At 40.1% G+C, this 11631-nt stretch overlaps 1 protein-coding gene across 1 annotated transcript; it reads left to right on the forward strand.

The window, feature by feature from the left end:
• Nucleotides 1-5119: 5119 nt before the first annotated feature.
• LOC139431269 (uncharacterized) lies at nucleotides 5120-10291 on the forward strand. The gene has a single exon (XM_071198913.1). It carries the CDS (start codon nucleotides 5120-5122, stop codon nucleotides 10289-10291), a length of 5172 nt encoding a protein of 1723 aa, XP_071055014.1.
• The last annotated feature ends 1340 nt before the right edge of the window (nucleotides 10292-11631 follow it).

Consider the following 11631-nt stretch of genomic DNA (forward strand, 5'->3'; position numbering starts at 1 on the left):
AAATGGTAAATCGTTGCGTTCATCATGTATTGCTTCCGGATACTCTAAATCTACCTCGAACACGTAACCCTTTTCGGAATCGTCTTCCGTATTGTAAATATCTAACTTTTGAATCTCCTCATCTGATAGCCATCGAAATCCTCCCGTAGGTAATTTTCATCTCATTGCGTGTCCATACAAATTTGTAGCGTCGAGATACAAAATATAAGATGGGTCTTTGGTTTCATCAAATTCCATCATTAATTTATTGTTAGCCTTCGCACTGCGTTTAGTGCACATACTTAATCCACCGCGAATACCATTTTTAAAGAAGTGTAACATGTCTATGTCCGTTAATAATTCTAATTTTACCCCTGTCATTCGTAATAATGCATCCCAACCGAAGCCCGGCGCTGTCAAGTAATGACATGGCTCCAAAGAGTAGTACTTCATCGAGATGGTTCGGAAATTCTCAAACACGTCCGCCAAAAGTAAAACGTCAGACGTTAAATAAATATCGCTATATTCGCCTAAAGTGCGACAGTTAAATAAGTTCCACACCGTTTGTGCACGACAATAATTTTCTTCGGTTATACTATTGTCGCATAATTAATTGTAAAAACTATTTCGATCTGGCAGAGCGGTAAGATTCAGCTTTTCGAATGAATCTACAAAAGAATACGGAAAAACTCCTTTCTGTCGTATAAGTCGAAACTGTTCTTCGTTCCTAAAATATTTTCTGATTTGAACGCATTGGTTGTCTTCCAAAAATGAACCCAACTTCTCTAACGATAAAGCCATAAACCTAAATGAATCTACAAATCTCAATTTCATATGAACCCGCCTTAGCTTTCCCTTGCTGTCAATGTTTTCTCCTACGATAATTTTTTTCGAAAATGATATGTACTTTTCTTTATTCTGTGCTATAACATCCACGTCTTCTTCTTTTAATCCCATATCTTTCACAAACATATGAGAATCGTAGTTCTAAAGATTGTGAAAAAATATTGGTATGAACTTTGGTAATTGATAATTGATGTTACATACAGCATGTGCGGGTCCTCTATACAACCCAGTTAGGTGATCATGATTGCATACTTTATTACCTTCTTTTATTTTGTGCGAACAAATGTGACAGATATCCTGCATCTCATGTATTAATCTATCTATAGGTGGTATCTGCATACACCACAAACGGTATTTTTAATTGTCGTTCAAAATTTTCGAACTGTAATATGTTTTCGTTTTCTTCATTTCCATATTTATTTATTTTCAAATTTGTTGTTGGTAAAATTGCCCTTACCTTGCTGCAATCGTCACTTTGATGACGGATAAGTTTATTTTCTGACGTAAAGAACACCAAGCATCCATCGCAAATATACTTTTCATGACCATTCTGCGATGCTTGCGATGATAGTAATCGAGACAGATATTTTATCCAACAATAGTGACTATTTCCGGAATCATATGTAACCAATAATAAATTTATATGTCTTTCTTCTTTTTGCCGACATATATACATTGTAATTATGTCATAATTCATAATACCGTCTTTAAAATACTCATTTATTCCATATACATTAATAGATAATTTGTTCTGCTTTTCAAATACAGGTATATCACGTAATTTAACTGGAAAAACAATATTTGAATAGTCTAAGCCGCAGTCCAGGTAATTCGGATACGAAGATGTCCTCTGTGGTAAACCGTTCGGTTCATGTAGTGCGGATGTTACAGCCCATGCAAAACATGCATCATCCGCGTTTTGTATATTTATCACAGCATGCTTTGCTTTTATTTGCGACGGTAAATCGATGTAATTAGATGCTCTTATAGGATTATATTTGTTTAAATTTAACTCCATATAGAGGATTTGCATGAAAGTCCATCCTAAATAAAAGATTGAAACATTTATTTTTTTAATGCATAGGTATGTTATGTCTCATTACGCTTACCTGAATCTCGTTCCTGGAATTCTGACATTTTTGATGAAATTTTATCAATAAATTCCTTAGATATTTTATATAGATCCGACGCTAATGATACTACCTTATTTTTCGTATTGAATGATTTTATTTCACAGTCTTCCTTTGATTGTAAAAAATACAAACCAAAACATTCCATATTTAATTTTACATTTCGGTAAATATCGATTGCGCTTTGTATCAGATTTAGTATTTTTTCTCGAATTCTATGTGAAAATTCATCCAAATCCACAAAAAAACCTTCTTCACTTATTCGATAACTGACGATTTTATCGCCGAATGCTCCAGCGATTCTCTCCACTCCATCATCGATTATAACAAAAGCATTACGCTTATGTGCGTTGCTTCGTAAATGTGCAGAGTAACATTGTCTATTTACATAATCATCGCAAGCCTCACATTTTACTGCTTTTGGAATTTGCGGTGCGTCAAGCTTGATTCTCTTGCCAATACAAGATAATCGTTGATGCCTTTTTAAATTGTCAACTCGAGTAAAACTTTTTCCACAATCCTCATACACGACCATTTTACAATTTAATGTTGTACACTTCTACTTGTTATGAAAGAACTACGTCAATACCACATTTCGCAGGCGTTTATAAACCCTCACCGCTCCTGAAACTTATTGGGAGGAGGAGGATGCATCGAGTTCGTTTGTATACATATATATTTTTAAACTCCGTATACCTTTGCATAATAAATTAAAAAAATCTCGCAGGTAGATCATGACTCACTTACTAGTATCAAGTTAATTGACCTCCTCCTCGAACGTATAAAAATTTGCCGATTTAAGAACCTCCTCGCATATTTTAAAGCCCCGTATACCTTTACATAATAAAATAAAAAAATATCCCGCAGGTAGGTCATGACTCACTTATTTGTATACCTACATGACTCAAAACCGTATACCTTTTTGTGTATAATAAGTTAAAAGATATATCGAAGACATGTTCTAACAGTTCATTGAGAATCGTCGAAGGATAAACATAGTCATTGTTTTTATCTAGGTAAACAGGTTACATATAAAGATAAATTTTTAATAACTTTCTCAAAATAACATGACTTAAATAAATAAAGATAAATTTTTAATAATTTCGTCAAAATAACATGACCTTCTCAAGTTAATAACCCCTTCCTCTCCTCATCGAATCTCCTCCGACCCCTAAAAGAATCGCCGATTCAAGAACCTCCTCTCCTCATCGAACCTCCTCTGACCCCCAAAAAATTTGCCGATTCAAGAACCTCCTCCTAGAACGCTGGTTCGAGGAGGAGGTTCTAGAATCGGCGAATCTATACTACTCCCCAAGGGTTACCGGCTTATCTCGCTGTTGCCAGTTTTCATCAAGGTCCTTGAAAAACTAATCTGGGCGCGGATCGAAAAGAGTTACACAGCCGCAGGTATGGACTGTGCACGGCAGTTTGGGTTTAAGAAGGGGTTAGACGCGGACGATGCCTTAGCATCGGTGGGGGAGTGTGTCAGAAATTGTGTGGATAAGTATGTAGTTGGAGTGTTTGTGGATGTAGAGGGGGCCTTTGATGTTTTAAAGTGGTTTGTTATTTTGCTTAGGTTGAGAATGGCTGGGATTGAAAGGAATGTGTATGAGGTTGTGTGTGATTACTTTAGAGAGAGAGAGGTTCAGTTAAGTTCAGGTGCGGGGTGTGTGGATAGATGTATGAGGAAGGGGTGTCCCCAAGGCTTAGTGCTGGGGCCCCGCTTCTGGAATGTAGTGTTGGATGAATTGTTGTGTATGTAGTGGGAGTGTGTAGAGGTGATGGCCTACGCCGACGATATTGTGTTCCTAATAAAAGGCAACAGCAGAGCGGAAGTTGAGAGGCTGGGGTGTGTGGTGATGAACAGGATGAGTGAGTGGCTACGTGTGAATGGGTTGACAGTGTCACAGCATGAGACAAGGGCGGTTGTCCTGAAGGGTCTCCTGCAGAGGGCACCGATTATTAAGTTGGAGGGGGGAAATCTGATTAATGCTAGCGTGGTAAAGTATCTAGGGGTCATGTGGGATAACAGGGGCACGTTCTTGCAGCACCTTGACCTTGGTAATGAGAGGGGGGAGGGATACTTACCTTTTCTTCCAGCAGGTTAGGACCGAGTTTCCCCCTTGGTTTAGACTGGGTCTCCATCTCGGGTTCGCTGTGACGGGCCACGGTCCAATCCGAGCCCGCCTGAGAAGCCTGGGACAGGAGGACAGTGAGCGATGTTCCTGTGGTGAAACCGAAAATATCCTGCATATGTTGAGTGTCTGCCCGAAATATGCAAGCTACCGCGAGCGGTTTTTGGAGGAGATGGGTTTGGCTTCCTTTGCTGAGGTCCGTCTTTCCACGGTCTTGCTCCGGTCTGCGGGTGAGTTTGCCTCTGTTAAAAAAGTTCATTATTATTTTCTTTACAATTAATTTTATTTCCACGTTTAGTTTTATTTTTTCTTCGTGTCGTTTTTCTCGTTCCTGTTTGGGATGTATAAAAGTCTTGTTCTAAAATAAATGTGTCTCTTTTGTCGTCGAAATTTCGTGCGTGTCATTTCAAAAACCTGTTCCAAGCGTTCATTCCAATTTCACTTTAGTTTTCGTTGAATTTTTCGGGAAACTATTTTCCGATTGTCGTGAAACTTTCATAATTTTAACATTTTCTGGTCCTTCGAGCCGGATTCAGTTTACGATCGGTAAAATAATTTTCGAATAGTGTTACGCGAGTGTTCACCATCTTTCATTTCGGAAACGTGTTTCTTCAAATTTAAGTGTTCTTCATACGGTGAACTTAAATTGGAACTTCGTCTCTTCATTTCAAATTGGAAAAAAGGGGAGAAAGAAAGAAAAAATTAAATTGAATTCAACTTCGTATATTTTTTTATTCTTCATTCCTCGGCGCTCCAAGGCCCCCGAAGAGCCCCTTCACGCCGAGTCTTCAAGGAGATTACATCCGTCCAGCGTCCTGGTTGGTGTCTTCGTCAGCACCAGGAGCATCGCCGTGCATACGTCGAGTGGATCCTCTAGGTTCTACGGATTGACAAAAAAAACGGTGACAATTTTCAATTTATTTAATTTCATTTCGCGTCGGAGTGTTAAAAATTAATTTTTTTTAAAAAAAAAAAATACCTTTACAATTTCTTTGATTGACATTTTCGTTCGTTTATTTTTTTGTTAAAATGGCTCAACCAAGTAAAGACTTAGAATACATTTTCGAACGACAAAATGAACTTTTCAGTTTCATTGCAAAGTCCGAGGATAATCTTCGAAAATTGCCGCATGCGCGTCGTACGGTCGGTTCAATTAATACGCGAGTTGAGCGTATCATCGATAATTGGAATGAGTTCAAACAGAACCATTTATTACTAAATCAACACCGATCGGATTATTCGGAAACCATCTATTTTTCGGATGATTTATTCAGTTCGGGCGAGGAAAATTACACCAACGCGAAAGGTCTAATGTTGGACATGCTGAGCGACATCAGTAAAGCGGCAACTCGTTCGGAACCGGTTCAGGCAGCACCAGAGGTCGTGATTCCTCATCAGCGACAGCTTCCGCGTATCAACTTACCTAAATTTAGCGGTCGTTGTGTTGATTGGACCCAGTTCCGCGATTTATTCGTTACCATGATAAAAAACGACACTTCATTAACTGACGTCGAGAAGTTCCAGTACTTGAAAATGAGTCTGGAAAAAGAACCGGCTAGATTAATTAAAAATTTATCGGTAACACATGACAACTTCGATGTTGCATGGCAAATTTTGGAGGATCGGTATGATAATTTACGGGTGATAGTTGAAGCGCAACTTACCATTTTATTGTCTTCGAAATCTCTTCGCACGGATTCGTCTGAAGAGTTGAACAGCTTCATCGGCGAAATTAACGAATCCATCGGCGCGTTGGAAGCTCTGCAATGTCCGGTCGAACATTGGGATCTTGTCCTCATACACATCCTCGTTCGTAAACTCGACAGCGAGACGAGTAAAGAGTGGGAACGATCGATAAACAATCGAAAAATTTCATCGACATTTAAAGAGTTTATGGATTTTCTTAACAACCGCGTATTGACACTTGAAGCGATCGAAAGACTTTCCACCAAAAAGAAAAGCTTTTCAGTTTCGTCTGGGTCTGCTCAAAAACCCAGCTCGTTTAAATCCCATAACGTGTCGGTGGCGGTACAGAAATGTTTTATTTGTAATGGTGACCATTCAATATTTCGATGCGATAATTTTCTTACAAAATCTCCGAAACAAAGGAGCGAATTCGTAATTCAAAATAAGCGGTGTTTTAATTGTCTCGGGAATCACTATCTTCCTGACTGTCGTGTAGCAACTCGATGCAAAACTTGTTCAAAACGTCATCACACCATTTTGCACGAATTTCCTCCTGAAAAATTAAATAAAAGTTGCAACTCAAATTCTAACAAAAACAACGAATTTGTCGAAAGTAAAGTAAGCGTCCCTGGTACCTCAACGAGTCACCAGGTCAACACATTTCATCTCAGTTCCTCGGTTCTCCTAGCTACAGCTTTGGTGCGGGTAAAATCGGTTCGAGGTGATTCCCTTTTGGTTCGCGCCTTGATCGATCAAGGGTCGGAAGTTTCTTTCGTGAGCGAGGCTCTTGTGCAGCGTCTGTCGTTACCGCGCAAAGCCACATGCGTACCAATAAACGGCGTTGGATCAACACAAACGTGCGTTTCAAACGGTACAACGTCGGTTAATATCATTTCCAAAAGTGACAACAACGTTTCCATCGTCGAAGAGACTCTCATATTACCAAAATTGACTTCCTACATACCGAAACAAGAACCAAAAACCATTCCGGTTGAAGTAAATTCTTTGGATTTAGCCGATCCAGAATTCTATTCGAATCGTCGAATTGATTTGATTCTCGGGGTGAAGTTTTATTCGCGAATTATTTTGAATAATATTCGGAAATTTAACAACGGTTTTTTGGTAGCTCAAGAGACTCTTTTCGGATGGATTCTTTTCGGTCACGTTTCTTTTCCAAGTGCAAATTCGGAACGGTTCGGTTTCCAATGTTCCGTTGATCGGGAGTTGTTAACCGCAATTCAAAAATTTTGGAAAATCGAGGACGACACTAATTCAACTCAAAAACTTGCCTCAGACGATCTTGAGTGCGAGAACCATTTTATAAACACTCATTCGCGAGACGTAAACGGACGTTTTGTAGTGCGGCTTCCGTTTAGACGACCTTCATCGGATCTCGGTTCATCGCGTCACGTCGCGGTTCGTTCTTTCGGTCGTATGGAGCAACGTTTCGCCGTTAACGAAAAACTTTTTCTAGCCTACCGTGATTTTATGCACGAGTATTTGACACTAGGGCACATGAGTTTGGTGTCGTTAAACCCAAACAATACGAATTATTACCTTCCGCATCACGGTGTAGTACGCGAATCAAGTTCCACGACAAAACTCCGCGTAGTTTTCAACGGTTCAGCTGTTACGTCATCGGGCCTTTCCCTTAATGACTGCTTACACGTCGGGCCAAAACTGCAAGCCGAGCTAGTTGACGTTCTCCTCCGATGGAGACGTCATAAAATCGTGTTTTCGTGCGACATTGAAAAGATGTACCGTCAAATAAACGTTCATCCGAATGATCGATCTTTTCAAAGAATTGTTTGGCGCGATAGTTCGGATAAAGTAATAGAAAATTATGAACTTAACACTGTTACTTATGGGTTATCGTGTGCTCCGTTCTTGGCTATCCGGTGCCTGCACCATTTGGCTGATCAGCACTCCACAATTCAACCTTCCGGATCAGTGGCTCTGAAAAAAGACACGTACGTAGATGATATTTTGTCGGGCGCAGAGACCATTGAAGAAGTTAAAACTCTCATTAATCAAACAAACAGTATACTTACGGCGGGCGGTTTCCACGCGCGGAAATGGATTTCGAATCAAGCTTCTACGCTTGAAAATCTACCGCGCGATGACGTTTCCATGAACGATACCATAAAATTTGAAGACGAATCCGAATTTCCACGCGCATTGGGACTTCTGTGGAATAATAAAAAAGACGAGTTTTTATTTAATTTAAGTGTTACTCATACCGATGAAAATCTTACCAAGCGATCTGTTCTTTCATTCATCGCGAAACTTTTCGATCCCCTCGGTCTTCTTTCTCCGTTCATAATAACGGCAAAAATCTTCATGCAAGAATTGTGGGTGCTTGGTCTTGATTGGGACGATGAATTACCGGAAGATCTCGCGAAACGGTGGCAAAATTTTCAAAAAGACCTTCTAAACGTTACTACCATCAGCATTCCTCGATGGTTTGGCATCGATAACAATAAATCCAACATTCAAATCCACGGTTTTTCTGATGCATCAACAAACGCATACGCGGCGGTTGCGTATATTCGGGTTGAAACCTTAGCGGAGGTGCGGGTTGTGTTGATAAGTTCTAAAACAAAAGTGGCTCCGTTAAAAGTTGTTTCGATTCCGCGCTTAGAACTGTGCGCGGCGGTAGTTCTATCTCGGTTGGTACATCGGATTCGATCTACGCTAGAATTCGAAAACTTTTCAACTTATCTGTGGACTGATTCCACTGTCGCTTTGTCATGGATACGCAGCCATCCCAACAGATGGAAAGATTTCGTGCGTAACCGTGTCATAGAGATTCAAGAACTATCACAAGCAAAGTGGTCTTACGTGCCTGGTTCCGATAATCCAGCTGACTTAGCTTCCCGTGGTGTGCCAATAAATAAACTTCAACAGCAATCGATATGGTGGTCCGGTCCATCATGGCTTCAACTTCCCTCATCAGATTGGCCTTCGTTAAAAATTGCTGACTCAGTCGAAGCCGATCGTGAAATTAAAAGGACATCTTCTTCTCATCACATTGCGATTCAAACCTGGAATTTAAAAGAAAAATATTCTACATTAAACAAGCTTATTCGGGTCACTTCATGGTGTTTCCGTTTTATAAATAAATCAAAAAATTCAAATGTTTCAGGCAATTTAACTCCAGAAGAACTCGAAAAATCTTTGTTGTTTTGGGTTAAAGAGGTTCAAAAAACCAGTTTTAGAGAAGAAATTCAAATTCTATTAACCGGAAAATCTATTTCAAAAAGTAGTTCGATCTATCGACTTACCCCTTTCATAGACGGCCATGGACTTCTACGAATTACAGGACGTCTACAATTTTCCGTTTTGAATTGGGACGAGAAACATCCTATGATTCTTCCCAAGGACGATCCCTTCACAAAACTAATCATTGATGCTCATCATCGTCGAGTTCTTCATGGTGGAACTCAGCTTACATTATCTTCCATTCGTCGACGATTTTGGATTGTTGGTGGAAGATCTCCAGTCAGATCCTTCATACATCAATGCATCGTTTGTGCTCGTCAACGTGCAAAAACCAGTCAACAGATGATGGGTCAACTACCTCCGTCACGAGTAACCCCATCGAGACCGTTTCTCCACTCTGGGGTCGACTATGCTGGGCCATTTATTCTGAAAACACACAAAGGACGAGGTCACAAAACATATAAATCTTATTTAATTCTATTTGTATGTCTAGTTTCATCAGCAATACATTTAGAGATTTCCACTGACTACACGACGAATGGATTCATTGCCGCATACAAACGATTCACCGGACGTCGTGGTCTTTGCCAGTGTTTGTATTCGGATTGTGGTACCAACCTTATTGGGGCAGATAGGGAACTACGATCCCTCTTCAGCTCCGCCTCCAAGGAGTGGAATCATTTAATCAACGTCCTCAGCAACGATGGAACCCGTTGGAGATTCAACCCCCCTTCAGCACCCCATTTTGGAGGGAAGTGGGAAGCTGGAGTTCGCTCCGTAAAAACACATCTTCGGAAAATTATGGGTTCCACCGTTCTCACTTACGAGGAATTCACCACTGTCCTCATACAAATAGAAGCCGTCCTAAACTCCCGTCCTCTCTGTCCTGTTTCCAATGACCCTACTAATTTTGAATTTTTATGTCCAGCTCATTTCTTGATTGGGTCGTCGTTATCTGTGGTTCCAGAACCATCTCTATTGGATGAAACCATCTCACGTCTCAACCGTTACCAGTTCCTCCGACGTTTGATAGAAGAATTCTGGAAGCATTGGAAAGTATTTTATCTCCAATCTCTCCAAAACCGAAACAAGTGGCATCAAGAAAAGAACTTACCTAAAGTTGGTAGTCTCGTTCTTATCAAGGACGAACGGCTTCCCCCGTCCAAGTGGACCACTGCACGTGTCTTGGAACTTCACCCTGGGGCTGATAATCGTGTTAGAGTGGCTACAATAAAGACACCGACTACTACTCTAGTTCGACCAATAGTAAAATTATGTTCATTACCTGGCTAAGATAATTTCCGAATTCATTTTTTTTTTTTTTTTTTTTCTTCTTCTTCCAATTATTACTGTGTTTAATTTCATTGTATTTAATGCATTTACATACAAAATATTGTTTTTTTTTTTTTTTTGTGTTGACATCTTGAGCGTCTTCGTGAAGTTAGCTGTTTAGCCTGTTTAGCGTTGTCATCCTTTAGGATACGTTCAGATATTCCGTTTTATTTTATTTTATTTTCAATTATTATACTTTTTTTTTCGTTCATATTGAAATTTCTGTTTATTTCGTCCCGTCGTTGTTAGTGTTCATTGCCGTTACGGCAAGGCGGGCGGAATGTTAAAAAAGTTCATTATTATTTTCTTTACAATTAATTTTATTTCCACGTTTAGTTTTATTTTTTCTTCTTGTCGTTTTTCTCGTTCCTGTTTGGGATGTATAAAAGTCTTGTTCTAAAATAAATGTGTCTCTTTTGTCGTCGAAATTTCGTGCGTGTCATTTCAAAAACCTGTTCCAAGCGTTCATTCCAATTTCACTTTAGTTTTCGTTGAATTTTTCGGGAAACTATTTTCCGATTGTCGTGAAACTTTCATAATTTTAACAGCCTCTTTTAAGTTATTTTATTTTTATTTGTTTATTTTTTTTTTTTATTGTTTGTCCTAGGGGTATTGTACCTAGCAATTGTGCGAGTGTGTGTGTTGTCAACGTAACACCTCAGCTGAGCGGGACAACCTACCTCCCCGCGGTAACCTCGGAAACGAAGCGGGGGCCGGCAAGTTGGGTAAGGCAAAACCTAACGCATTAGAGCCGTAAGTATCCTCTATACGGCCAAAGGTACCGCTCAGCGGAAGCCACCCCGGCAGGAGGGGACTGGGAGGGGAGACTGGGGGTGCCGACCCGGTCGAAGCTCTCGGCAACATGGGGGATAAAGGGGAAAAAGGGGATAAAGGTAAGGGACAGGAGGGAAGGTACTATGCGGGATATATGGGGGGTGGAGGGGATGATGATACATTAGATGAGCTCGCAAGTGTGTTTCAAAGAAGAAACAGTAAAGTAATGAGAAGTCCGCCCACAAGTGTACAAACAAAAAGTACGGCTAAAGAGTCCGCAGCTTCGGCTAGTGAGTCGAAAATGGAGGTGGAACAGTCCAGAAGCCGGGCATCGTCCGTGTCTTCTGTGGCTTCAAATAAAAGACGCCGCAAAGATGATGAGGCAGATGAACACTTAAACAAACATAATGAGGAGGATAAAATTGAAAATATTAAACAGGAAAGATCCGCTTTACAGGCTTATCTTTTGTCGAGTGCGTCAAAAATATCTAAAGAGGCCTCTGTAGTTATCCTGGAGAAGTGAAATT

This window comes from Onthophagus taurus, chromosome 8 (genome assembly GCF_036711975.1).
Source record: "Onthophagus taurus isolate NC chromosome 8, IU_Otau_3.0, whole genome shotgun sequence".
In the NCBI taxonomy this organism is placed as follows: Eukaryota; Metazoa; Arthropoda; class Insecta; order Coleoptera; family Scarabaeidae; genus Onthophagus; species Onthophagus taurus.